The sequence below is a fragment of the Periplaneta americana genome, chromosome 16, assembly GCF_040183065.1.
Source record: "Periplaneta americana isolate PAMFEO1 chromosome 16, P.americana_PAMFEO1_priV1, whole genome shotgun sequence".
Classification (NCBI taxonomy): Eukaryota; Metazoa; Arthropoda; class Insecta; order Blattodea; family Blattidae; genus Periplaneta; species Periplaneta americana.
In genome coordinates, this window is record NC_091132.1 from 122,096,081 (window position 1) to 122,123,181 (window position 27,101).

Sequence of the window (27,101 nt, forward strand, 5' to 3'; positions counted from 1 at the left end):
TTAAATTTGTGCAGCTCTGTTTATAAATATAATATATTATTCTTTTTTAATGTTTAAACATACTTTTTTGTGCGTATTTTAGTGTATAACTAAAAATTTCAGTGAAAGAAATAAGTATGATACCTTGATGTGCCTAAAATGCCTATTTTCATTAAAATAGAGCCTAATTTTACAAATTTTGAGCTTATTTTAGGCGCCTAAAACTGCAATTTTTAGTGCCTAAAAATCCGATGTCTAGTTATTAGCTAGTCAACAAAATTTTATTACATCCATTGTTGACGTCGTAACTTTATCGAAACGAATGACATGATCTATGGAGATAATATTTCAATATTACGCTACTAACATAAGCATCTACCAGTGACTTTAAAATTAGCGTCAATTAGTGAATATTTTCATGATGTTTACATACGGAAGTAATTATTATTATGATTACGTTTTGCCATTCCTTTACCTCATGACCTTCAAATTGTTAAAATATGAGTAGCAAATCTTTTCAGTTAATATTAAATTATGCCAGCCTTGTCGTAGATGGAGAACCATCTGGTGGAGATTCCAGATAATACACCCGGTTTCGTGACATGCGCACTCAGAATTTGTTCCCACGAAATGATCTAGTTGTCTTTACTGTATCTTCTTTATACTGTGGCAAAACTTCATTTCTCACACTAATTTATTAAACCGTATCGGACTGTAAAGAAAACAACTATCGCAATGTCCATATTTTATATGTTGCGTCAAATCTTTGCAGTTAACCGAGACATCCGACGTAATTAAAGACCCACGAACCAGTTTGTATAACGCTCGACGTATGAGGAAAAAACTGCGAGAAAAGGAATTAGAGGCGTGGGCTGACCTATCTCAGAAAGGTCTTTGCGTAGAGCTATACAGCGAGTTTACTCCGGCGAATTCCTGGATACGACATCGTGAAGGCCTAACCTCTAGCAAGTGGCGCGAAGCTATTAAAATGACTGCACACGTGTCTTCCGTACGTTCCCTTCCGGGCAGGACTCGGGACAACATCCTCTGTCGGCAATGCCACAGAGAGCCAGAAACACTTGCACATGTCCTGGGCTCTTGTCCGCACGGTGAAGTACTCCGTAACTCACGACACCATAGTATTCGTTCGATGATCGCCGAACAGTTTAGATCAATAAATTTTCAAGTGTTCGAAGAAGTACACGGACTGGCAGACAATGGCAGTACAAGAAGAATAGACATGATTGCCATCTCACCAAATAACAACAATGGCTTCATCATCGATCCCACCGTTAGATTTGAAAAACAAAAGAGCCAACCTGAAGATGTAAATAGGGGAAAAAACGACATCTATGTACGTACCGTTCCATATTTCATGGACAAATACGGTTTACAAGAAATTGAAGTAATAGGCCTTATGGTTGGAGCGCGCGGAACTATTCCCGGTTTATTCTTCCAGACCTGGCAACGTTTCGGCCTACAGAGGAAGGCAATTGATGACATCGTTCTTGCAGCTCTGAGAGGATCCATATTTCTACTCCGAAACCATCTCTACGGTCAACATTGATCTTCAAATAATTTAATTAAGTAGTACCTAATTATTTATTCAGTCATTTCTTGTCATTGTTGTAAGACTCCATTAACCTTAAACATATGTATGTTATTTATACTTCCAACTGCCTATTGCACAATATGCTGTGTCTTTGTGGCAGCCTGTTAATACAGGGAGCTGTTATCGTTTAGATAAATGAATAAAAAGAAAATATTGTGGAATTTTAATTTTCCTACCAATTTTTCTCTATTGTTCTGTTAAAATTATAGCATATAGCTTATTAACCCGTTATATCCTTAGGATACTTTGCCAGTTTGAGGATTAAGTTATTTAGCATCGATTAATTCGTTGTAGCGAGATAGTAATACAGAGTGGAAATGAAATAACTCCGCAGATATTCACAGCGAATAACTTATGTTCTTTGTAACAAGAAAGTGTAATACCATATTGGTGGAAAGTCCATAATTTTCTTAGAAAAAAAGGTTTCCCAAATATTTAACACCATCTTATTCGGTAACAATTGGGAGGTAGGATAGTGATTTTTGCCTATATCCATAGAAAATCTAATAAAGAATCATTTATCTCTTTGACATATTTCAACAGCGTGTAACCTACAGTTTTCAAGCCACTCAACGATGCAACCACATTGCAACTTTGTAACCACAGAGGGAGGTAGGGAGTAGTTGACCTTGGCAAACAGATCTGAATTTGTTGACCCCTTACGTTTTACGTCTATATTACGAGAAAAAAAAAAGTGTGTTAGCGGCAATGTTACCAGACTGCTGAATCTTGCAACTCAATTTTCTAATTAACCGTGCATTTAATCAGAAAACGTAATCTAGGTTTGCTATTCAATCTGCAGGATTATTTCACTTCCACTTTGTATATCTGGCTCTCACTTTACAGTTGGGGAAACCTCGGAAAAGCCTAGCCTGGTAATCAACCGAAATAGGAATCGAACTCACGCCTAAGCGCAGGTCCAAATCAATACACCAACACACCTACTCCCTGAGCTACTCAACTCCTGTGGCCCACGCCTACAAAGATTTGTTGCTATGATCAGCAGAGAATGGTATCCTATAAATTTATCTGTCGTCATCTCAGGTAACATCATAGAAGAGAAATAACTGATGAAATTTCCTTAAAGTCATGAACAATTTTTAAGTGCCGTAAATTTCCCACATGTGACCCTTCACTATCCTTATGAAGAAAAGCGTATAAAACATACAAGTATACAAAATGAACCGTAAGTAATGGTATTAATTTCAGAGAGTATTCTTTGAGATATTTCAAACAAAAAGGTGTAATACAATTTTCCTCGTTTTTGCTTCCTTTTCCAGATAAAAATTGTTTTATATGAAACATTTCATAGTGTGTTTTGGGAAAGCTATTGATTAAATTTCCATTATGCTTAGTCAATTTAAGATAGCAGTGTATTACTCGTATAATGGAGAAAGAATTTTAATTTTATCCCTAAAATTGATCCGAACAAATGTAACATTGTCAAATTTCTTTGCAGAACGAAAAATTACATTTGTTCGGATCAAATTTCTGCACATTTAAAGGACAGCACTAAAATTCTTTCAATCATTTATTATCATAATTAGGGCTAGGATTTTGATGAAAAAAATCATGAAAAAATGTCCTAAAACAATGCATTTATTACCTAAAAATCTTATAAAAATGCCCTTAAAATGCCCTAAAATTGATCTTACATAATTAGCTTAGTAGGAAAAAAAGCTTTTGAACTACTTAATATTTAGACTAGTAATTAAATTAAATTTTACATAATTTTTTCTAAGTAGTACACTTTCATTAATTAATTATTTTACCTGATGTAGTTTCCATGTATGATCGTTCTCCTCTGCTTCGGCATGTGGACGTGAGGTCAGCAGTCAGCTGGTCGGTCTTGGCCCTTCATGTGCTGTAGCGCCATGGATATTTACTTTTAGTTTTCATGTAGTCTACCACAAGGCCACTCTTATCCGGAATTAACAGGCATAGAGGAGTCTATATTGAAGGGGTGGTTGGACTGATCCATTACATGGGGTGTACTACGTTAAAATGACAATATTTTTGTAGAAAAACGATTAAAATATTATACAAAATAATGGGTATTAATGGACAAAATATGCAAAGAAAATATTAAAGGAAATAAACATTATTTTACATGAATTATGGGGATTTATGACCAAAATTAAATGAAAATGCCTAAAAATGAGCGAATAAAACAAAAGATGCTCTTTTAAGTTGAAACAGGCAAAAAATGCAAAAAAAAATGCCCTAACAAATATGTCTTAAAACACTCAGTTTATCACATAACATATAAATACTAAAGCAGCTATGTTTCTGGCTTACTAGAAAAAAGATGCAATTTCATCAAAATCCTAGCCCTAATCATAATACACTGCTCTCTTAAATTGACTGAGCATATTGACAATTAAATCCATGGCTTTCCCAGAATACGCTATGAAATGTTTCATATAAAACAATTTTTATCTCGAAAAGGAAGCAAAAACGAACAAAATTGCACTAAACTTTTTTGTTTTAAATATCTAAAAAATACGTCCTGAAATTAATGACATTACTTACAGTTCACTCTATGTATCTTCCTACATCCAACGTCTTGCACCGGGTTTGGACTATCCAGGTTCGGATCTAGTGTGTAGTTAATTGGTTTACCACACTGAGGTCCGGATTTAATCCACGTTTAATTTTCGTGGAATTTATCAGTTGTGGTTGACTACTGGAAGGTACCTGAAGAGCCTGAGACCATCTTGCCGCGTGGCCAGCTGCATCTCCTGTTAGTGGACATGCACGCATCCGTCGAAGGCTCTGTGGTATAGTTCCAGTCCAGTACAGTTCCAATGGCGCTGAAGGCAAACGCCGGCACTGAAGTGACGGTGGGCTCACTCGGACCTGCAAGTGACACTGAAAATAAATACTTGCCGTGTATATTTGTTATACGAAGTACAGTGTATCGGTACATACATACATACATACATACATACATACATACATACATACATACATACATACATACATACATACATACATACATACATACATACGTGTTCTGGCCGTGGGCATGTCTTTCACTGCAAATCCAGCATCTCAAATCTTTTCTATTTTCGCCTTCCTCTTAGTGTTCGCATATGATCCACATATCTTAATGTCGTCTATCATCTGATATCTTCTTCTGCCACAAACTCCTCTCCCGTTCGCCATTCCTTCCAGTGCATCCTTCAGTAAGCAGTTTCTTCTCAGCCAGTGACCCAAGCAATTCCTTTTCCTCATCCTGTTCAGTTTCAGCATCATTCTTCTTCACCCACTCTTTCCAACACAACTTCATTTCTTATTCTCTCTGTCCACTTCACACGCTCCATTCTTCTCCATATCCACATTTCAAAAGCCTCTATTCGTTTCTCTTCATTTCATCGTAATGTCCATGTTTCTTCCCTATACAATGCCACACTCCACACAAAGCACTTCACAGTCTCTTCCTTATTTCTTTTTCTAGAAGTCTGCAGAAGATGCTCTTTTTTATATTAAAAGCTTCCTTTGCCATTGCTATCCTCCTTTTGACTTTCTGGCTGCAGCTCATGTTACTGATTATAGTACACCCCAAATATTTGAAGCTGTTCACTTGATCTACTGCCTCATTTAGAATTCACAAGTTTACCTTCTTTATTTTTCTCGCGACAATCATGGTCTTCGTCTTGTTTGCATTTATCTTCATTCCATACCGCTGACAGCTGTCATTTAGCTCCAGTATCATATCCCTTAGTATCGTCTCCTCTTCTGCTAAAAAAGCCATATCATATGTTTGCAGTTTTTCTTGGGAAGGATAAATGCGGTAGCATCCCGTTGCTTTCCGCACATCTCTCTCTCTTTCGCATCTTAAAAGATCCCAGGGGGCTCCAGCGTGGAGGTGAGGAGAGTGAATTTGTCTAATTAGGCATATTATTTTTTATTTCTCTCCAGGCAGGCTCACCTCTGTATGTTTTGAACATTGCGCATAATCGAATTCGCGTTCTCCGGTCAGTGAGTGTGTCCCATTTTAATGGTGAATTATTACGACAACGCTTGAGAGCCCGTTTTTTAATCTTTTCCATTGTCTTAATATGTTCTAGTCTGTAAGGATCCAAACATGCAGCACCATATTCCATTACTGGACGAACTAGTGACTTATATGCAATCTCTTTGGATTTATCAGAGCCTTTTCTTAGTACCCTCATCACAAAGTGTAACGCTCTCCATGCTTTTCCCGCTCTGTCTGTAACGTGTTCCCCCCAGCCGAGATCGCTGCTAAATGTTATTCCGAGGTATTTACATTTGTTAACTTCCGGAATGGTTTCACTCCCTAACGTATACGATGCGATTATTTTATTTCTTTTTCTTGTATAGCTGATGGCTTTGCTCTTTAGAGAATTTATTTTCATTTTGTTTACCATTACCCAATAGTTAATCATTGCCCAAAATAGGCCTAGAAACAGATGGAAATTCTACATATTGAACCGAAAATCCAGAAACACATGCACAACACATCCTCAATACTGAATTAAATTTCAGAACACACACCCTTTTCGGCACAGCACTACCGACGATAAACTAACCCCCACCAAGACATCAAGAAGAAACTGGAAACAAACCTAAACTATTCTTTAATTAAGGTAAATTTTCAATATTTAAAAAATTCGAGAAAAATGAAGCTTAACTTCAACACAGCTGCAGCATATTGCCTAGAAATATGGTATACTCCTAGAAGTGTAATGTGAAAACTAATTGATGGAGATACAAAGGCGCGACATCCGCGAAACTAACAAAAACTTACCCAGCCTTATCGAAGAAGTGTTTTGAATGCGCCAAATTATATAAAGATTTGTATTTAAAACAGTGACAATTGTAAGAACATGTATCTAAATTACAGAGATAGTAATACATTAAATTTTAGCAATGGAAGTGTCTGGGAAGCAATATTAAGTAAAATAAAAATATTGTTATTATATATCTGTGCAATAAATTAATGTAAATAATGATTAATTGTTTTTCAATTGCATTTAGTGATGAAAGCATTATTTATTTGGAGAAAGAAACTCCCCAGTATGCGAGAAGATGACGAAGGAACGTGCAGTACAGCGTGTCAATTATCTGATTAAAATCGCAATCTGGGAAATTGTTTCGGCTTACAGACTGCGAAAAGTATATATTGCGGAGAGAAATAAGAACAGTGCACAATACAGGAAGGTCGTCAGGGATTGTGTGGTATTAGTAATGAATCGGTGGCAATAATTTAGGGATGAAATTATGCTGTATATGCATGATGGAGCACATTGCTACGGTTATAACTAAGCTTAAGACTAATAACATTTCTATATTTAGCTGGCCAAATATAGCCTGGAAAGAAGGGCATGAATCCAATTAAGTATATGTGCAATATGCGGAAGAAAAAGTAAAGGAGAGAAAGTCTACAACTCAAGCAGAACTCGTAGAACGTAATGTTATTATTCAGAGACAGGATAAAGAAATGTACTTAATTCAAGGGATGCCTGTAAGAATTATTCCCTTAGTAACTGCAAAGGAATGCAGAAGTACGTGTTACAACGTCAACTGTTTTCTCAATTAAATCTCAAATTTTATAAAAAATTATGTATAACCTATTATAAAATGATAAGTTTTGCTAATAATTTGTCTGTGTTATTACCATAAGTCCTTCTTAATGTTAAAATTAAAAGCAAACATGCGTGTGTGTATATATGTATGTATGTATGTATGAATGTATGTATGTATGTATGTATGTATGTATGTATGTATGTATGTATGTATGTATGTATGTATGTATGTGTGTGTGTGTGTATGTATGTATGTACGTATGTATGTGTGTATGTGTCCTTATGTCTACGAGAAAGTCGATGTCACAGAAGATGTTTTCCTATTATTCGTTTTACGATTCGCAACACAATGTTCTTTTTCATATTGCGAATGATATTATAGTTTATGAAGTAATAATTTGTTTATATATCCAAGATATTAGATATTTGATAGGCGTCCCAACTAGGGTTTAATTATCGGCCTCCTAATCAATTCTAAAAGAATATTTATATTTAATTCAATTTTTGCTTTAATAGAAACCCTAGTTAGGTAGGCTATCGTTTAAATATTTATTGGAAATGCAACAAACAATTTAGGCTACAACATAAATTACATTTTATAAAGAATATAAGTGATGATTAAGTATGCTAATCGATGACTTCAGTGCAGTGGAGGATATCATGTCCAGGGTGCTGTCAAGAACTTTTAATTTTCAGAAGACTTCTCAGGACTCCGATGGGATTGTGCCTCTAGCCCCCAATCATAATTCCTATAACGTCCCTGATGTTATATTTGGTCCCCAAATCGCTGCAGCATGGCAGATAAATTGCCCGTTTTTCTTTGCAGGCTTCTCTAGGTTGTTCCTCGCTGTTCTCAAAACGAACTGTGGGATCGAGAATGAGTCCACAATTTTTTTTCGGTCTATAATAATGATATCTGCTCTTCGAGTTGAACCGTCAGCAGAAAGGCACCCAATTTCCTCGTACACCTCATACTTATCACCCCGGCGAAGTTCATTGGCAATCATGGAGCGAATTTTATTATGACGGTCAATTCTCAGTAATTCTCCCTTTCGGCAAAGACCCAGTACATGGGCTAAGGTTCCTTGCTCATCGCATCTTCTGCAATGGGTAGTACCAAGGCTACTGCGTGGAAGAGTTCTGACTGGAATAACGTTGCAGCTCATATTGATCGTTTAAATTTAAAATAATGTTATTAATTTTGTACAAGTTAACTTATCAAGGATTTTCCTATATAATAATGGTTTTAGTATGTACGAAATTGAGATTGAAAATCTATGAGGAAATTAATAAAAAAAAAATTGTTTGGTGTTCTGCCTGACTTTTAAATTACTTGTCGCAAAAACGATTGTATGGAGTGCATATTTCGACTTTGTTCATAGAAAAAAAAATTGTAATATTTTTATTTGTTCTACTTCCTCAATGAATTGGGTTCCATTAATTAACGTAGATTTCTTTTATTATTAAAATTATGTTTAAAGAAGTTAGGTGTTCGAGACATAATTCTATAGATGACAGCGGATGTTTTGTATTAAAAATTTCTTTTTGCTCTCTTTGCGTAAGAGGTAATAACATATTAATTTTAAAAAGTGATTCTTATAGCTGTCAAACCTAAATTTCTTGCACGAGGAAGTTTTGTTTTGATGATATAATTGTATAAATAATAATTAATTTTTCTGACAGAGCTCAATTTGGAGACATATTATCATTTCATTTATTTAAGAAACTACATCATCAAAGTATAATTTTATTGGTTTAAATTGTGAATTTGGTATAATTAAATGAAAATTTCCCAAATACATTGAACAAAATCAGTCCAATAGTTAGAATAAATCGTTGCACACAGACAGATAGACAAACAAACGCAGGGTTGAAAACTTTGTTCAGGTATCAGGGAAGTCGAAAACATGCTTTGTGACTCATTCCTGAGTACGTTGACTCGTAAATGCTGAGTATTAACAAAATCAATGCAGTAGTAGTTTAGGATAATTAGCTTTACAGATGTTTAAACAATCGGCATGCCGAAAACTGCTGATTTCGTAGACGACTTGTTGAAGACTGTCCATACTTTATCAGAAATAATTCTGAAAACGTGTTTTTAGCGAAAACCTGTAAGTCGATTTTTGCGGCACACAATATGTTTTCTTCGTATTTCCTATAATGCAAAGGTAAAAAAATTCATGAATGTAGTTATCATGTTCTTTTACTCGTACGTTAAGTTCTGGACTTGCCACTGATGTAGGTCACCTTTATACTGCAAGGTTGAAGAGGGTATAAAAATAAAAGAAAATTATGTTTTGAAAGCTGTATGCTGAAATTTGTGATAAATTCTCAGGCAATCGCTTACGTCAGTGATGTCAACTGATGCCCATAGGAGAAAGCGCGCGCTTTAGAGCCCAGGAGAGCCTGAGCGCTTTACAGCGGAAAGGAAAGAGAAAGACGAAAGAGGTAGTATATGCCGCTTGGTCGAGCTATATACAGGGATGGACAGCACTGATTCAATGGATAAAGGGAAGAGAACTTATTAAAACTGTATCCATGTTAATTTTTAGATTTGTCTGAGAAGTATAAGTGCATTATAAGAATGTAAGTTTTAATTATAGTGCTCATTTTTCACAAGTTCGCTTTTTTATTAGAAGCAATATTTTCTCAACTTTTTTACAGAAAAGTGAAATTTTCAGATATGTTTGTTTAGTAGCCTTACAGGTACTAAAACAATGTTTTCGTAAATCTAATATATCGTAAATACGTATTACTGAAGAGAGTGTATTAAAATGTTTGAAAATATTCGCATGGAAAATGTTTGTAAGGAAATGAATTAACAAAGCAAATACTGTCGCATCACAAACAAAAGATATGTGCCTATCTGTTGGTAAAACGTCAGCTCTATAGCTTCAGCACATTTCGAGATAATTTAATATTCTGGTAACAGAAAGTTGCGCACCAATATCACCTAAAAGCATAATGCGATAAGAGTTTTATTATGTAATATTAGTTACAGTTAAAACATATACCTAGACAACTTTGCTTTGTACTATAATATTGTTTTAAATTACTTTTATAAGGCTAAAGATACCATCAATATCAATTTCAACTTATCATGTCATATTCAGTGTCTTTCTTTGGGATAACACTTTCTTTATGAATGATGCGTTTAATTCACTCAGTACAGTATAGTTGTAGTTATTATGGAATTTCTGTGAATATTTCTTCCTTACTCTTTATTATTTTATTAACGTTTAAAACACAACTGCAATATTAGGCTAAGAAATACAGTAGGTGTTAGTACTTTTGTTTTAAAGACAATATAGAAAATAACAAACAGAAAGAAGCCATATAAAAATAACGACATAAAATTTCACGTTCCGTTTGAAGTTTGTGCACCACTGTTTTCTTAATCCAACAGGCTGCTTATTCCTTCTAGCATACCTAGCGTTTAATGCCTGCGCACGACGTCAAGGTCAGAAAAATGCGCTTGCTTTGACATCACTGGTCTACGTACTGAAAAATACAATTTTTTTACGCATTAAAAATAGCTTAACAATCTCGGAACTTTTCTTTTCCGAAGACTGTCACACCAGGAGTGGATGGCGTCAACTTGTAACTCCTCGTATTCCCAAGGTTCACTGTTTGCAGATCCACACGTTCATTTGCTGGAAAGTTGGTCCTTAAGTTTATCTTTCAATTTACAATTCAATCCGTTGGTTACGCGCTTCGTCTTACTGCTTGCATAGTCTGCTGTATATTTCACTTCATCGAGCTTCCTTCGCCACTCTAAGTTAAACGTTTAATCACTTTTGTATGTGTCTCTGTTTCAACCCATCTGAATCAATTCATAAATTAATTCACGTATGCTTTTACTCGCAAATGTTATTTCTTTATTTGCTAGGCGCCGCGCCGGTGGCGATCTGTTTTAACAAAGTTTGACATTCTCTGACGTGCGTTGAGAGTGAAATGCATAATACGCGAAAAACAGACTGATAAGGGCGAGGCGGATTCGTAAGCTGAAATTTATTACATTCCTATATTAAATGTATACATTTCATTCCTATTTTATGTTTCAGAAAGACAAAATGTTCAAATTCGAATAGCCATAATATACCGAGTTTAGAAACTCAATATAATTTTTCTTAGTCGGTTATTTAACGACGCTGTATCCTCTTTTAAATGTAGCAAACAGTCGGCGAGACCATTGTCAATGTCAGAGGGGAATTGAAGGAGAAACAATTAAAAAGTGCTCTAAAACGCGTCCTCGCAAGTGAATTTGGGGCTGAGAAAAACTGAATGTGTGAGTTGCAAGTCTGATCACCATTTGTCTTCGAATTTCGCCGTTCCGCTGAAGGAACTTCAGAGAATTTTGAAGGGAAAATCCGAATCCCGTTGTTCGCAGCGTTTCAATTGCATTTCTCGTAGTACCTTTTTCTTTCCTGAAACCAAATTGCTCTTCTTCCAACCCAGAACGAGGAAGTAGAGAAAGAATATGAGATGGGAAAACAAAGAAGGAGAGAAGTAAACAAAGATAGGACGAACAAAAATTGAAGTTGGAATGGAGAAGAGGAGGAGTAAGAGAGGAGGACGAAGAGGAATCGGGAGAAAATGTTTATAAATGAAAGAAGAAAACGGAGAAGTACTTCAAATTAAGACAGATAAACACAAACGAAAGTTGGAGGGATAGAAAACAGGAAAAGAAACAAGAAAATTGAAAAGAATGTAGACAGATTGGGAGCTGGGTAGGAGAAGGAGAGAATCAAGAAAGGAGACGAACACAGAGCAAAGGAAAGGGACAAGAATTAGCGAGAGGAGAAGCAAAGGAAGAAAGGGAATAAAACGTAGGGAATAAAGAAGAAAGCATGTGACGTATACAATTTACAGCTTCCTGAGGGCGCCACTTCAACTTCATTATCAGCTTCCTACATAGAAGTCTCCCGGATAACGTCGGTTCTGGTTTTTCTCCCTACAGTCTTTCTTAATTTTTTCCATCACAGCTCATCACCACCACTACGTCCTTTTCTTGCTATCTTACGTTGGAGCAAAAGAGTGTTGTTATCTATTTATTTATTTAAATCCACTACCAACAGAAGCAGGCTTCCAATTGCAGGTGGCTTACACAGATACATACACAAAATCTATACTAATAATAAATCTGTAGCCAAAATTTAATAGGACTGATATTTAATGAGATAAATGAGTTTTAAAATTACAGTAACAACGCCATCTAAGGCGCTGTATTGAAATAAAAACAAATGACTTCGTCTATAAGGGGCCTTGGACAACAACAATCGAAAGCTATTAAACATAGCCTACAGAGAATGTTTCTGTGTTTATACAGTATGAAGTAATATCGGAAGGTAATTAATTGTTAATTATTATTTCACCATTGGAAAGTGTAGTTTCTCTAGATGGACATAATTCTACAATGTTATTACAGTAAATTCTGAAACATATAGCAAGTAATATAAAGTATACACATTAGAACTAAATGATATGTAAATCTTCATTAAACTATGGTTGCATGTAATAACAATTAAGAAACATGTTAAAGGAATTGTTATTGCACCAAATGATTGGTCTCTGGACCAAAATGACCGCATTTTAATTACTTAAATACAATTTAAATTAAGTAACGTATTAAACGATTTACCCTTCTATCAAACACGAATGTTCTCTGGATCAAACGTCCTATTTTAATTATGTAATTACTTTATATTTATTTCTAACGGCTGCAGCGGAGTGCACAGGTACATAATAAGAAAACAAACAAACAAACAACACAAACGAAAGAAAGAAAATACATAACGGTAATAGATGCTAGAATATAATATTGCAGTTAATATAGTGCCCAATGTCAATATAATGATGCAAAATTATTTAAAAACTAGAGTAAAAACATTATAATACACTTCTTCATAATTCAAATATCTAAGGAAATAAAATTCTTTTTAATATTGTATGAAATTTTTCAATTGTTAAACTGAAATGTAATTGAGAATCACAGTTTAAAGGTAGAGAGTTGTAAGTATTACACATAAACGATAGAGAGTTCTTGAAGAAAACAGTTCTAGGAATGGGAATAACAAAAGGTTGCCTATGACGTAATTCTGTTTTTTTTTTTACATTGAACTGAAGGAATTTAAGAAAATCACAGTTATTCATTATACCGTTAATAGTCTTATAGAGTAAAATTTGACTATTTATTAATCGTCGAGATTTTAAAGTTTTATAATTAATTCAAAAAGTAACTGATTATATGAAATTTGCTTGTCATAAGACGACACGTGATGTTTTTAAAATATAAATAACGTAAAAATCTTTTCTGTATCCTTTCTATTTGCATCTGATGGGACTGGAACGGAGGTGACCACATTACAGACGCATACTCTAGCTTACTCCTAACTAGAGTTTTATATAGAGTATCAATAGTATTTATATTTTTAATTCTTTTGTATTCCTGATTATAAATCCTAATTTTCTATATGCATCAATTACCACGTGATTTAAGTGCATTTTAAAACATAAGTTGTGTGTAAAATAAATCCTTAAATGATTCTACTCTAGGTAACTTCACACCATTAACTTACCCTAATACAAACGCTAGTAATGCCGCATTTCGATTATTGTGACGTTTTGTTAAGTGACCTAAGTTCTGAACTGTCAGTCAAGTTACAGCGAGTTCAGCAAATGTGCGTCAGATACGTATGCAACATCCGACGATAAGATCACATATCACCGTCCTTCGCAAGTCTTTCGTGGCTCCGACTTAAAGAACGTAGAAATTTACACTCCTTGTCATTGCTCTTTCGAATTCTGCACACTTCAACACCAAATTACTTTTCGTCTCGTTTCTCTTATCTATACTCTAACCACGACGTTAATACCACATCACTTACGTGTGGCGCGTTAAGTATACCTCTTCATAGAACATCTCGTTATTCATCATCTTTTACAGTATCCACCTCGCGACAATGGAATTCCCTGTCACAAAGTATTAGGGGCTGCAAGACAATAAACACTTTTAAAAACAGCTTAAAAGATAACCTTCTTAGCATTTCACTCCAATCATACTGACTTAAACTATCACTGTCTACATTGTTACTCCTTCCTTCAGACATGTATCCTGATAGTGCTGTATTTTCAAAATTGTCTCATAATAATCTCTTTCTATTATCTAACATTATTTGAAATATATTAACATTCTATGTATTTTAGCTTAATTCTGCTACATAGTTTGTATTTTAGTGTTTAATTAATAGTGCATAGTATTTTGTTGTTTAATTCGTAAATAACTCTTGTATACATGTAGCTCTCATCTAAATCAAATTGTTGAATCCTTTGTAAGTTGATACATATGTATGTATACTTTTTGCTGGTTGACTGGAAGAGAAGGCCTTACGGCCTTAACTCTGCCAGCTAAAATAAATTATTATTATTATTATTATTATTATTATTATTAATATTATTAATTTCATACGAATTTTGAGCAATTGTCTATGAAGATTTAACAGAAGAAAATTATCGATACTCCATCTGTATGGTCTGTCCAAATCATGCTGTAGATCAAAAACGTCTGCGAATGCTGTAGTTTCAGTAGCTTATTCACTGCTTGCCCTGACTTCCTCGATTGATGTAAACCGGTCAAAATGTTTTTATTAATTCATTAGTATTGTATTTCTGATTTATGAAATTACCACGTCACGTACTTATCTTTTTATGGCGAGTCTATATGTTAAAGTTACTGCGCCATTTAAACATACACATCTTTCTTGTAATTTTTATTAATTATCCTTTTATTTTTCATCATCGTCATATTAATTCACTATTCTAGACAAACTGTCCCCTTTAGTCACACAAAATGAGATCGTCAGATGACCGAAAGGTCTTTCTCATCTCCCCCCCCCCCCCCCCGATCTGTAATTCAAAATGTTTGTCCTTAGTATAGATTGTATCCAATTTTGCTTGTCATTTGTGGTTCTTTCTAAAATACAGTGTTACTATAAATCAATCATGTCAATTGATACCCATAGGAGCAAGCGCGCGCTTTAGAGCTCAGGAGAGCCTGAGCGCTTTACAGCGGAAAGGAAAGAGACAGACGAAAGAGGTAGTATATGCCGCTCAGTCGAGCTATATTCAGGGAAGAGAACTTATTAAAACTGTATCCATGGTAATTTTTAGATTTGCCTGAGAAGTTTAAGTGCATTATAAGAATGGAAGTTTTAATTTTAATGGTCATTTTTCACAAGTTTGATTTTTTTTTATTCAAAAAAATATTTTCTCAACTTTTTAAATAGAAAAGTGAAATTTTCAGATATAGGCCTATTTATTTAGTAGCCTTCCAGATGTTTTCGTACATCTAATATACCGTAAATACGTATTACTGAAGTTAGTATATTGAACATTTTGAAAATATTCGCATGGAAATTGTTTGTAAGGAAATTAATTAACAAAGCAACTACTGTGACATCATAAACAAAAGATATGTGCTTATGTGTTATAAAAATGTCAGCTCTATAGCTTCAGCACATTTCGAGAAAATAATTTAATATTCTGATGATACGAAGATGCTCACCAATATCACCTTAAAAGCATAATGTGATAAGAGTTTTGTTATTATATATTACACTTAAAATATATACAGCATCTAGGTAATTTTGCTTTGTACTGTAATATTGTTTTGATTAGTTATTGATTACTTTTGTATGGCTAAAGATACCATCAATATCAATTCCAACTTATCATGTCATACTCAGTCTCTTTTTTGGGATATCACTTTCTTTATGAATGATGTGTTTAATCCATTTAGTACAGTATAGTTATACTACTATGGAATTTATGTGAATATTCTTTCGTAACTCTTTATTATGTTATTAAAATTTAAAACACAACTGCAATATTAAGAAACTGATATTAGTACTTTGTTTTACAGACAATATAGATAATATCAAATAGAAAGAAGCTATTTAGAAATAACGACATAAAATTTCACGTTCCGTTTGAAATTTGTGCACCACTGTTTTTTAAATGCATCAGGCTGCTTATTCATATACACAACCCTTCTTTTTTCCATACTTAGTGCTTGATGCCCGCGCACGACGTCAAGGTCGGAAAAATTCGCTTGCTTTGACATCACTGCTATAAATGATCTTTCCGATTACACACTTGAATAACTATCGTTAGGAGACACTTAGGAACATGATATTGGTTTCAATGGAAAGAGAAATTCAAATATGTTTTGTTATATTTGGTGAATCTGTCGCATATTTATTAATTTCGTTGCTAGGAGACGATATAACAGAAAATGACTGTAAACGAAGATAGGACATTTTGTGTGCTAGATTTTCACATATCCCAGTATGTTGTCACTGTACAACGCAATTTTAGAACCCAGTGGGCCCAGTATCCGTAAGTGGTACGCTGACTTCAAAACGAGGGGATGCATCTGTAAGCGGAAGTCAACCGGTCGTCCATCAGTAAAGTGAGGCAAATGTGGAGCGTGTGAGAGAGAGTTTCACACGAAGTCCACAGAAATTCACCGCAAAAGCCAGTAGAGAATTAAACATCCCCTAACAAACTGTGTGGATGATTTTACGGAAACGTTTGAAGTTCCATCCATACCGTCTGCAATTGTTGCAGGCTCTGAAACCAGACGACAAAGCCAAGCGACAGTCCTTCTGTGAGGAGATGCAACTCAGAATGGAAACTGAAGGTTTCATCGAATCATTGGTGTTTAGTGACGAAGCCACTTTCCATGTGTCAGGAAAAGTGCACAAACACAATGTCAGGATATGGGCTTTGGAAAATCCTAACAGTTATATGGAACATGTACGCGACTCCCCCAAAGTGAACGTGTTTTGTGCTATAAGCCGTGAAAAGGTGATTGACCCTTTCTTTTTTGTCGAGGCGACAGTCACGGGTAATTCGTACCTAGACATGTTACAGTTATGGCTTCTTCCACAACTGGAACAGGACGTAGAAGGTCTCATTTTTCAGCAGGATGGGGCACCACTCCATTACCACTTAGATGTCAGAAACGAACTGAATACACGACTTCAAAGGAGATGGATTGGACGTGCTGGCCGTGAAGATTTAGTATGTTTGTATTGGCCTCCACGTTCCCCCGTTCTCACTCCTTGTGATTTTTTTCTGTGGGGTTTTGTAAAACAACAAGTATACCACCTACCATTGAGGATCTTCGTGTCCGTATCACAGAGGCCATTGCACTGGTGGATGGTCCAATGCTACAACGTGTATGGCAGGAAATTGACTACAGGCTTAATGTGTGTCGTGTGACACAAGGAGCTCACATTGAGCACATGTGACTTACTTACGGTTGTGAACCAAATGTTTCTCTCTCTGTTTCATGTTTTCCAGTGAAAAAATTAAAACATTGTTGGAGTTTCTGTTTCTGTTGATACCAATTTCATGTTTTCTAATTTTTGCTGATTTAAGAGTAGCACATATGATGTAACCGAATGGATAACAAAAAATATTTGAGTTTCTCTTTCCATTGATACCAATATCATGTTTCTAAATGTCTCCTAACGATAGTTATTCAAGTTCGTAATCGGAAAGATCATTTATAGTAACACTGTATATTATGTAATTTATAATTCTTGTAATAAAATTGTTAGTTTCTATTATGGTCTAACAAAGTGTCTCGAACTGTTCTGTTAAGAATATTATTCTCTACATTACTTAATGTTTATTTCTAACTGTTCAAATGTCTTTCGATACAGCAAAGTTGGGACGGTTAAGGTGTTGTAAAGTAAAGTTATCTCATTACAGGCCATGGAGGTCTACAAGGTGGCGAGGCGTTAAGACTCCCATCTGTACAGACAATCGGCACTAATGGCAGTAGGGATGTCAGTTCTAAGTACACGCCGCTTTTAACCCCAAGGAAATATCTTTGGTACTCATTTATGTTACAGGCTGACTAAACCTCACGACCACCGTACGCAGGAAGGATTAGAATCATCTCAATAGAGAAATCCATGACTCCATCGGCAATCGAACCCGCGAACTTCCGATTTGTAGCGTTACGCCTTAACTGCGACGCTATCGCGCGCAAAGGGTTGTATAGTAGTAGTAGTACCGTCAAATGGGCAAACTTGGAACAATGCTTTAACTTGGAACATTATCATAGAGTATTTTCGTTTTGTCAAAGTGGCAACATAATCTTCACTTGGTTACTTTGTTGTGCAGCACATTGGTTCTATTACATTTCGGTGTTACTGTAACAAAACGAAAATACCCTATGATAGTGTTCCAAGTTAAAACACTGCCCCAAGTTTGCCTATTTTGACGGTAGTTTTATTTTGCCTGGCACAGTTAAGGCCATGAGACCTTCTTTTCCACTCAACCAGGTTTGAATAATATACATTAAATACATTTATGTAATAGAGTGTACTTTATTTTTATCTATAATGTCAATTAAGGGAACGTAGTCGCACCAATCGATTTATTTTTGCTACACTTTTGAAGTTAATTTTTTTCTTAATACTTGATACAATATAATTATTAAGCCTAAGTATTCACAACGCCAGTCCTTGTACTAACTCGGTTACAAAATTATCCGACGCACATCTCCAGAAGAATAGTAGGGACAGAAAAAGGTTGAGGACGAAGAGAAGAAAGGGAGAAAAGGAGAAGAATGCAGAGTGGAGAAGAGAGGAAAGGAGAATGTAGTAAAAAGGCAGATGAGCAGAAGAATGAAGAGATGCAGACAGATGTGAGGGCAATAGCAGAAAATGAATAATGTAACTTGCTTATGACTCCTGACCTGCTTCAAGCAGCAAGACCTTCCATCGCGGCTCCTCACTCAGCCTGGACGCCACAACGGGACCTGCCACCCCGGCACCCACCACGATGAAATCATAAGTGTTATCTCCGTCGGACGTGAAGTGATCGGCAAGACGACGGCAGGGATCCACGATGCTGCAATCCTTCCTCAGGATGTACTCCACGAAGGACATAAAAATGGAGAAACTGGCACCGCAGGCAGCCGGCAACACGGTTGTGTCCGGAAACTGACAGCCGCATTGTGCTGGGTTGAAAGTGTTGGCCATGGCAGCTGTGTGGGACAAAATACGTAATTGTTATTTAGTGATTTAAGATTTAAATGAAAGCACTTCCTTCAGAAAGAGAATGTGTCACTGCATCCTGTTAGTACGGACTATGAAGAAAATTTTCTTTCTTCTTTTCTGTGAAGAAATTTCTCATATATATACAGTGCGTTCGTAGCTCGGCCGGACCGTTCAACGGCGACCTTGGACTGGGTAAAGATTGGCTCGTTTGCCGCCAGAGTAGCGCTGTAGCTACCGCTGACGCGCCAGTTAGTCGAGTTGGATCTGCCGTGAGGGAAAGACGTCTGTGCGCGTGTTGTGAGTAAAATTGTGTTGTCTCGTGGTGATAAAGTGTATATTAATAATGGTTGAGTACACTTTAGAACAACGTATTTTTCTCTATGATGCGTATTTGAAATACTCTTCTGCAAGAAGGTGTCGAAGAGAATTTGAACAACGGTTTGCAGGTGTTCGAATTCCTAGCATGTCAACTATCCATGACCTTGTCAATGAAGTCAGACGTACAGGATCTTTTTTGAACAAGAAACGTGTTCAACAATGCCGTGTACTGACTGAAGAGAAGCTTGATGAAGTAGGGGACCGGTTAGAGCACTCACCCCGCAAATCACTGCGACGCTTAGCACAAGAGGTTAACATTTCCAAGACGTCAGCTTTTGTGGCAACGAAACTTCTGAAACGTAAGCCGTACAGGGTAACTGTAGTTCATGCTTTACAAACACAAGATCCTGTAAGTAGGGTTAATTATTGCAATTGGTTTCTGCAGTCCATTCATAATGGCGACGTGGACCCACTTTTAACGTTATTCACTGATGAAGCGTGACTTCATCTTCACGGTCACGTTTCTACTCAGAAGAATAGATAGGTACTGGGCTACCGAAAATCCCCATATTATTCATGAAGTTCCTCACCACGCTGCAAAGGTTGGGGCTTGGTGTGCAGTGAGTGCGAGTAGAATTATCGGTCCCATATTTTTCGACACAACAGTTGTTTCACATGTTTATGTAACTTCAATTTTAAATAATTTTTTTCCGCAACTAACAAGAAATGAACGATTGAGTGGCTGGTTTCAGCACACACCACTGCGAATTCTATACATGAATTGCGAAGTGTGTTTGGTGACAGAATAATTAGTTGAGGATTGTGGCCACCTCGTTCCCCTGACCTATCTCCATGCGATTTTTATTTATGGGGAACGTTAAAGAATATAGTGCACGCATCAAAGCCGCACACGTTACAAGAACTGAAGGACATCACGAGAGAAATACAGGCAATCAGTCAACATGAACTTTTGCGAGTGAACCAGAATTGTTTTCGGAGATATAGGGAATGTGTTCGAGTTGAAGGTCATCACTTTCAACATCTGTTGTGATGTAGGTAAGCCTAATGTTAGTAGAGTAGTCAGTGTTCCGTACCCATGACTTGCCTGTCGTTTACGTGTAACTCTGGCGGCAGGCGCGCCAATCTTCAACCAGTCCAAGCCGCCGCGGAACGGTCCGGCAGAGCTACGAACGCACTGTATCTACATGTATGTATGTATGTATGTATATATATACACATACATACATGTATGTATATATATTACTTAGTGTTTATTGCTACATAAAGTGCAAATGTTTATTGCTACATAAAGTGCAAAATATAAATGGGAGTATAAGGGTACAGTGCATAAGTTATTCATAGATATCAAAAAGGCATATGACTCGGTTAAGAGAGAAGTTTTATAATTATGATATTCTTATTGAATTTGGTATTCCCAAAAAACTAGTTCGATTAATTAAAATGTATCTCAGTGAAACGTACAGCAGAGTCCGTATAGGTCAGTTTCTGTCAGATGCGTTTCCAATTCACTGTGGGCTAAAGCAAGGAGATGCACTATCACCTTTACTTTTCAACTTTGCTCTAGAGTATGCCATTAGAGAAAGTCCAGGATAACAGGGTTTGGAATTGAACGGGTTACATCAGCTGCTTGTCTATGCGGATGACGTGAATATGTTAGGAGAAAATCCACAAACGATTAGGGAAAACACGGGAATTTTACTTGAAGGAAGTAAAAAGATAGGTTTGGAAGTAAATACCGAAAAGACAAAGTATATGGTTATGTCTCGTGACCAGAATATTGTACGAAATGGAAATATAAAAATCGGAAATTTATCCTTTCAAGAGGTGGAAAAATTCAAATACCAACAGTAACAAATATAAATGATACTTGGGAGGAAATTAAACGCAGAATAAATATGGGAAATGCGTGTTATTATTCGATTGAGAAGCTTTTGTGATCCAGTCTGCTGTCAAAAAATCTGAAAGTTAGAATTTATAAAACAATTGAGCAATTCCACGAAAATGTCATACTGAGGTGAATTTCTTGAAATTGATGTAGGAGTATTTTTGTTGATGAAATATGTTTCTTTATACTTTAAATCGCCTTATTTCGTAAGATAATGTTTAAAATACTCTTTCTTTTAGTCTATAACTTGCTGCAGATCTTGTCATATTCCAAACGTTAAAAAAAACACGTATAGTTACTTATGTTTCGTGTCACAATTTGGACACGTAAATTTGTCTTATTTCGAGCCGTCTTTTTTGTATACTATATTTTGGTCTTTCCTTGAAGTAAATATGTAATTAGTTGAAGTATCCTAAGATCCTAAATAACTTAAAATGATTATAATTGTTTGTACTGTAAGTTACGGTCAGTCCGTCACAATAAACATCCAAAAACTCTTCCACACAGCACAATAATTGACAGATTAAAATTTCCTTTGGTATTCTGCGTTATTACTACATAACCAATAAAAAAGTATTAGAACATTTTCTTCTAAAGTGATTTCGTTTTCCGCAGCGGCATTGTGAGTGACTGACATGTCGCGCCCTCAGCTGTTATGTTGTTCATTCTCACAGTGTGCTTAGTTACTTGGAAGGCCTTGGTGAAGTTATACGTGAACTGGTGATAAGTGTGCAGTAATTATACCTGAAAAAAAAGCAAAATGAGTTTCAGGCAGCTCATCGGAGCAATAAACAGGTCTCAATATTTACTGCTGTTGCCTGGTTTAAACAGGAAGGTGACAGGGAAGTTCAGAAGAAATCCTCTGTATTAGTGTCAGATTATGTAGCACATGACAAATAGGCTATGCAGTGAATGTTGTCTACGAAAAGTGTTTTCGGAAATTTTGGCGATTCTTCCGAACATTGAGGTGGTAAAAATATTTTCAGCTAAAGCAGCGAATCATTTTAAACAGAAGTAAACATTGAGCAATGTGAAATTGCTTGCTCGCATATTTGGATTTAACATAGAATCGAACTTCTTTCAGTCACATCATGGCAAAGGGGCTGTGGATGTGATTGGAGGCAAGTAAAAAGTATGGTATGGATGCCTGCGAAATCGGGGAAGAAGATACAAAGCGCTACAGAATTTTGTAACATTGTGAGCAATAAAAACATCCAAATTATTGTTAAGGAGGTAGCACAGTTTGAGATAGACGAAGGAAAAAAGTATCTCGAAAAACGATTTGAACATCTTGCACCTATTCCGTCATCTCATGGAGTTCATTACGTGAAAGTGTTAGATCCCTATGTTGTAGAATATGTACAACTGTCTTGTGAACAATCAGTGCGAAAGGTCCACACGTTCCGTGTGTGAAAAGAAACTAAAGTTTGTTCAGATAACAAGTGACATATTGACAGTGTTCCTGCAGTACATACTTGTTAGACTAAATAAGTGAGTCAACGAGTGCCGTGGAGTGCTTCTACGTGTTTAATTCCAATGGTTCAAATTCAATCTAAAAGTAGAACTCAACATTCTAATCTATTATTATGAACATAATATATAACAGCCATAGGCATGGGAAATATAAACTGTGATCTGCGTCACCTTATCATAATCGATAAGGAGGTCAGTGCTAGATGATTAGGAACGCGCTTGAATAACGTAACATACTGTCTTACGCTGGGGAGTTGATGCCATATAGAGTGATAAGCGCTGTCAAGGTTGCTGTGACACTCTTATAGTCCTAAAATTAAACACCAATGCATATGGCTTGTATTACAGTATTTAATCACAGAGAAAGAACTATATATGTTATTAAGTAGGCCTATGTAATACTTGTATGTGCATTAATTTGTGTCATTTAAGATGCATGGTTCAGCAAACTAATTTTTGTATTCTGGAAAACATATTATTCATTTAAATTAATCGTTATGTTAATTTGCTACTTATCAAGTTTCATATTATGTTGTACTATTTACGGTTCTGTAAGTTCAACTTCATTTTATAATTCAGAGATGTCAGTCAGTTACAGAATGAGGTCAGTCTGTTACACATCACTTTTTCGGCCATAACTCCATCACTAATCGTAGTTTGGAGGTCGTTTTCAACTTAAACTGAAGATTACAATTTCCTTTCCGAACTATATTTTGCAAAATTGTATCAGCAATGACAATTCAGAGAAATCTGTGGAGAAACATGTTCACCCGAAGAGAGAGTTGACATTTATGTTAGTCTGTTACACACACTTTGGACGTAAATAAATAGTATACTTTTCCTATTAAAGACGTTTATTTTTTATATGTACCTTAAGTGTACACTTCCCTCTATAAAATCCTGCGGTGACACAGTCTAATTTCAACCCATTATACAATTTAGGCAGACATTTTGCTGTCAAAGTGTACTGTAAATGTCAGTCAGTTACACGTGGAATTGCTCAATTATATTACCGGTTGTTCTTTATGGTTGTGAAACTTGGACTCTCACTTTGAGAGAGGAACATAGGTTAATGGTGTTTGAGAATAAGGTGCCTAGGAAAATATTTGGGACTAAGAGGGATGAAGTTACAAGAGAATGGAGAAAGTTACACAATACAGAACTGCACGCATTGTATTCTTCACCTAACATAATTAGGAACATTAAATCCAGATGGGCAGGGCATGTAGCACGTATGAGCGAATCCAGAAATGCATATAGAGTGTTAGTTGAGAGGCCGGAGGGAAAAAGACCTTCTGGGAGGCCGAGACGTAGATGGGAAGATAATATTAAATTGGATTTGAGGGAGGTGGGATATGATGGTAGAGACTGGATTAATCTTGCTCAGGATAGGGATCAAGGCGGGCTTATGTGAGGGCGGCAATGAACCTCCGGGTTCCTTAAAAGCCCGTAAGTAAGTAAGTAAGTAAGTAAGTAAGTAAGTAAAGTGTAAAATATATACAGGGTCCTGCAGAATGATCTCTCCGATTTCTATTGTACCATCTTACAGAAGAATGTTTGCCATTTTGACATCACTTTGTTTTAAAGATAATATCGTTCAAATGCTTGCCCTCACGAGCTATACACTTCTCATACAGTGACTGTGCGTCCTTCTTCCTGAGAAAAGCATGGTTCTATTACTGCAAATTATACAACAGGACACCAAATAGTAACACACTCACATTGAATTTGTCAATTCGCTTTTGTTGACGCCGAACGGTCGCACTCTTGTACTGTAGTACATATGTATACACCATGCTGCACTGTGAACTTAGCTAGGGCTATGGTAATCACAATGACATGTGAATAAATGAGGGCGAAATTAGTCCGATGTCCATCTCCGAAAGTTATCCAGCAATTCTGCCTCAATTGCTTGAGGGAAAACCTCAGAAATTCCGAATTACTTAACTTTTCTCAACCAGAACTTGAACCCGAACTCGCTCGTTTCACTGTCGAACATGCTAACTGTTACTTCACAGTAGTGGACTAATAAAATGTCAATGAGTGTTCATTTGTTATCTAATAAAACACACACAATGGCGCTCCACTTCAAGAATGAGAAGATTTTCTTCGTGATTTTTGTATTGCGTACAATACGAGAAACGTTTGATTAAAAGAAATTAATGAAATTGATAATTATATGGAGAATAGTTTCTACTTTTCGTTGCGAATCTGTGCTTCAGTGGTTAGTCATGATAATATCTTTGAAAAATATTGGAGTGCAAGAGGTCAAATGACTTTATTGTCAAACGCCTGGCATTAGAAAGCAACTTTTCGTTGCGAATTTTCTCAGACCAAGACAATAATGGACAGTATGAATAAAATGTAAGTTCTTTCTTTATGACCGTTGCTGTAAGTGTATAGAGTTGAAATGTGATTATGTTGAATAAATAAAAATTTGTTTTGAGATGCAGAAACTTATTCCATGCTAGACTAAAAACTTATCAATACTGCATGTACTGTTCTCCAACCAGGAGATCAACCGTGAAAGGAATGTGCTTACTATTTCGTCATCTATTGGAACGAAGTAGATAGACGATATTACCGTTATAACGTCAGTTTAAAAACCATGCGCTCTCCTGCATATGTTATTTCCTGTATGGAGAGATTAAAAAGCCAGGAGATTAACCGTGATCTAATTTTGTAACTAGGGTGGCACAAACATGTGTGTATCAATGTTATTGTTTGTGCTGTGACAGCTAGCCAATAGAGATAAAGAGTATCCACGTGTGTGACCTTATGACATCTTATGACATCAACATTCATTCACAGCATTATCCCGCTTCGTCTCAATCCCCGAAGACTTTCTCATGGTTGGAGTACAGTACAGTAGTTTAGAGATCCAAGTAGCAAAGAATAATACAGCTAAAGAGTTGAAAATATTTTAACAATTTACTTACTTACAATAGGCTATATTGCCTATTCCTATCTGTAGTAGACTGGAAAATGAGAAGTATGGTAACGCTAAGCCAATGAGACATACGATAATAAGTTATGAAGGTATGATGGAATGATAATATGGAAGCGAAATTTGAGTATCCGTTTTAAATGCTATTGAGGTCTACAGAAGGTAGGAAGGTAGGGTTCATATTCTTCTTGAATCTTGGATCTCGGTATTAGAAGAAAGTTTGTGGTTAGCGCTACATTGTGAAATCTTCAACCTCTAGGAAATACCAGTACTGAACTTCCTAGAAGGATGAGTTGTCTAAGAAAATTGTAGTGAGTTGAAAAATCCTGCCTCCAGTTGAGTTCTCCAATTTATAATCTGCCACTCTATAGATGGTTGATTAGTGAAATATGTTACTAGACAGCGATATATGCAATGGAGGGGGATAGAAACTGCCGACCCTACTCCATTATCTCCTGGTTTAGTTACCTCATAAGTAATGCCTCATTGGTGTTACTTATGAGGTTCAAACCTGTCTTCGGACAGTTGACTGAACAACTTTACCGATGAGCTAACTCGGCCGTCGCTTACAGCATTACTCCAAGAGAATTTTCCTCATTATCGTCTTTGTTCCTCCCTCACTAATTATTTTCTGTGTCGCTGGAATTGGAATTCTGATGTTCACTCGACTAGTGGTGTGGTCTGTATTACCTTATCGAATATGAAAGCAGTAGATTTTTACCTTCAGTAGAAAATAAACAATGCCGACGGCAATTGTGTTAGTCCGAAACATACTGAAGTTCATTAGCGGTATTTATAGAAGTTTCGACACTAATTTCGTAATAATATTAAAAAACTATAAACATATATTTTTGTATTCAGATATTATGTGACATTTATTGCCAAGGTGTGTAGGATATATCATTTTTAAAAGTTCAGTGCTGTTTATGCATATTGATTCACATAAAACATTATGAGTGGACGTAAATTACTTACACTAAACGATGTTGTAATTGTAATAATATATTTATAGATTAATATTTTTAATTGCTTTATTTTACGACACTTTATCAACTGCTATGGTTGTTTACCGTCTGAGTGAGGAGATGAAGGTGATAATGCCAGCGAAATGAGTCCAGGGTCCAGCGCCGAAAGTTACCCAGCGTTTGCTTTTAATGGGTTGAGGGAAAACCCCGGAAGAAACCTCAACTAGGTAACATCCCGCTTGTTTCATGGTCAGACATGCTAACCGTTACAA

At 36.0% G+C, this 27,101-nt stretch overlaps 1 protein-coding gene across 1 annotated transcript in view; it reads right to left on the reverse strand.

Annotated features, from left to right (window-relative positions):
• The window catches only part of LOC138691189 (glucose dehydrogenase [FAD, quinone]-like), a 50,869-nt gene extending 24,253 nt beyond the window's left edge, over positions 1–26,616 (reverse strand). The window contains exons 1-3 of the mRNA XM_069812969.1: positions 26,586–26,616; positions 18,917–19,207; positions 4,289–4,450 (exon numbers count right to left, since the gene is read on the reverse strand). Of these exons, the coding sequence (XP_069669070.1) occupies positions 4,289–4,450; positions 18,917–19,202 (448 nt within the window). The 5' untranslated portion in view covers positions 19,203–19,207; positions 26,586–26,616. The remainder of the gene's footprint in view (positions 1–4,288; positions 4,451–18,916; positions 19,208–26,585) is intronic.
• Positions 26,617–27,101: the final 485 nt, after the last annotated feature.